Genomic DNA, 2450 nt, shown 5'->3' on the forward strand with positions numbered 1-2450 from the left:
GGACCAGAACCCAGTCCCTGGACCAGAACCCAGTCTCTGACAGTCCCTGGACCAGAACCCAGTCCCTGACAGTCCCTGGACCAGAACCCATTCCCTGGACCAGAACCCAGTCTCTGACAGTCCCTGAACCAGGACCCAGTCCCTGAACCAGAACCCAGTCCCTGGACCAGAACCCAATCTCTGACAGTCCCTGAACCAGGACCCAGTCCTTGGACCAGAACCCAGTCCCTGGACCAGAACCCAGTCTCTGACAGTCCCTGGACCAGAACCCAGTCTCTGACAGTCCCTGAACCAGGACCCAGTCCCTGGACCAGAACCCAATCTCTGACAGTCCCTGAACCAGAACCCAGTCTCTGACAGTCCCTGAACCAGGACCCAGTCCCTGGACCAGAACCCAGTCTCTGACAGTCCCTGGACCAGATCCAGGAACAGGACAGTGTATTTGAGGACGTCCCTCTGTACGTCAGAGGACCTTCAGGTCCAGTTCTGCTGGACTCCGGTCCTTGTACTGGTTCTGTTGTGCTTCAGGACGTGTCTTTAATAACAGGAAGTGTAGTCCTGCTGAGGGACACATCAGAGACCTGCAGGACTGAGCAGGTCAGGTAAACCGGAAGTCCCTCAGACTCAGGACCACCTCAGACCCTCCAGCAGCTCTGGACTCTTCTGAACTCCCTGTAGAACCAGAAGCTGAGGTTCTGTTGTTCTGGACCTTCAGAACAGAAGGCGGGTTTTTGTGTGTGTGTGTATGTGTATGTGTGTGTCTGTGTGTGTGTGTGTGTGTGTGTGTGTGTGTGTGTGTCTGTGTTTTCCGAGCTTTGGACGCGGCAGTGAACGCGTCCTGCCCTTTGACCCCTCCGGTTACCGACAGCTGCCTCCTCCGGTCACCGCTCGGTTATCGGTCAGGACTGAGACGGGCAGCCCGCGGACCGCCCGGTGGGTCCACCTGTCCCGGTTTAACGGCTCCGGGACTGCAGCGGGTTAGCATCAGCGAGCTAACGGCTAACGAAGCGGACATGGAGGACTTCCTGCGGAGCTGCCGGCGGGTCGTGAAGGTACCGGAAGTTCCTGTGGAGTTTAAACAGTCCGTTAACAGAGCTCACAGCTGCTTTTAACGGTTTAATCTCCACCAGGATTTATTTAAATCACGCGGCGGCAAGTTGGCTTCACGTCCACATGTCTTAACTTCCGGTCACACAAAGATTTCAAAGTAAATTTCCTGTCTTACGCTGTTAACCTTTCAAATTAAAAGTCTAGTCCCGAGTTCCAGGAAAAACAGGAACTATTTCAGAAACCGTGAAAGACTGTGTCAGTCCAGGGTTTGTTTTTCTGTTGGAGTCTAAATGTTAAAGAATAAAGCCAATGATTTTTATAAAGAAAACTAAAATAATAAATAAATACATTAAAAAATTCATTTATAAAAGTTTAAAACATCCAGAGTTTTAACAGCTGGAGATCTGAAGAAGATTTGATTGAAGCTTTAAATTGTATCAGTTCAGATCAGAACAGACAATTCATTTTATATCAAACTTATTTCTGGAGTTAAAACATAAAAACAAAGAATAATGTTGTGGTCAGACACCAGAGCTACGGTTGGTGTTTGAACTGGAGATGTTGACTGGAACCACTGGAACCACTGGAAACCACTGAGACATCAAAGTTCTCTGTTAAAAACCTGCTGCAGGTTCTGAGGGGTCCTGCTGCAGGTTCGGAGGGGTCCTGCTGCAGGTTCGGAGGGGTCCTGCTGCAGGTTCTGAGGGGTCCTGCTGCAGGTTCTGAGGGGTCCTGCTGCAGGTTCTGAGGGGTCCTGCTGCAGGTTCTGAGGGGTCCTGCTGCAGGTTCTGAGGGGTCCTGCTGCAGGTTCTGAGGGGTCCTGCTGCAGGTTCTGAGGGGTCCTGTTTCTCCAGGTGGGTTTTTGTTAACGACTCATCAGACAGGTCACTGTTTCTTTCTGGTCCTTGTTGGTTCTCCAGGAAGACCTGGGTCCAGCTGGTCCAGGGATCCATGTTGTTCTTGGGAATGAGGCCTGTGATCTGGACTCCATGGTGTCCTCTCTGGTCTTCGCCTACTTCCTGTCTAAGGTAGGAAGCTGTTCGTTGGCTACCAGTACTCCTGGGTGGTCTGGTGGTCTGACACCTGTCTGTCTACCTGTCAGAGCGCAGGTGGTGAGACGCTCGCTGTGCCGCTGCTCAACATCCACCAATCAGAGCTGGTTCTGCGTTCAGACAACATCTACCTGCTGCAGCAGACCGGTCTGTCTGCAGACCAGCTCCTGTTCAGGGACCAGGTGGACCTCAGGGCTCTGCACGCAGCCGGGCGCCTGCAGCTGACGCTGGTGGATCACAACGTCCTGCCCAGGTGAGACACCCAACAGGTGACAGCACCTGAAAGTAAGGCCACACCCACAGTCCTGCCCAGGTGAGACACCCAACAGGTGACAGCACCTGAAAGTA

The 2450-nt window shown here is 52.6% G+C and overlaps 1 protein-coding gene across 2 annotated transcripts in view; it reads left to right on the top strand.

Annotated features, from left to right (window-relative positions):
- Positions 1–749: 749 nt before the first annotated feature.
- Positions 750–2450, top strand: part of prune (prune exopolyphosphatase) — an 8074-nt gene continuing 6373 nt past the window's right edge. For both annotated transcript variants that reach the window (XM_014028545.1, XM_014028546.1), the window contains exons 1-3: positions 750–1052; positions 1971–2078; positions 2153–2355. In XM_014028545.1, coding sequence (XP_013883999.1) covers positions 1014–1052; positions 1971–2078; positions 2153–2355 — 350 coding nt within the window. In that variant the 5' untranslated portion in view covers positions 750–1013. The remainder of the gene's footprint in view (positions 1053–1970; positions 2079–2152; positions 2356–2450) is intronic.

Source organism: Austrofundulus limnaeus, unplaced genomic scaffold (assembly GCF_001266775.1).
Source record: "Austrofundulus limnaeus strain Quisiro unplaced genomic scaffold, Austrofundulus_limnaeus-1.0 Scaffold778, whole genome shotgun sequence".
Taxonomy (NCBI): domain Eukaryota; kingdom Metazoa; phylum Chordata; class Actinopteri; order Cyprinodontiformes; family Rivulidae; genus Austrofundulus; species Austrofundulus limnaeus.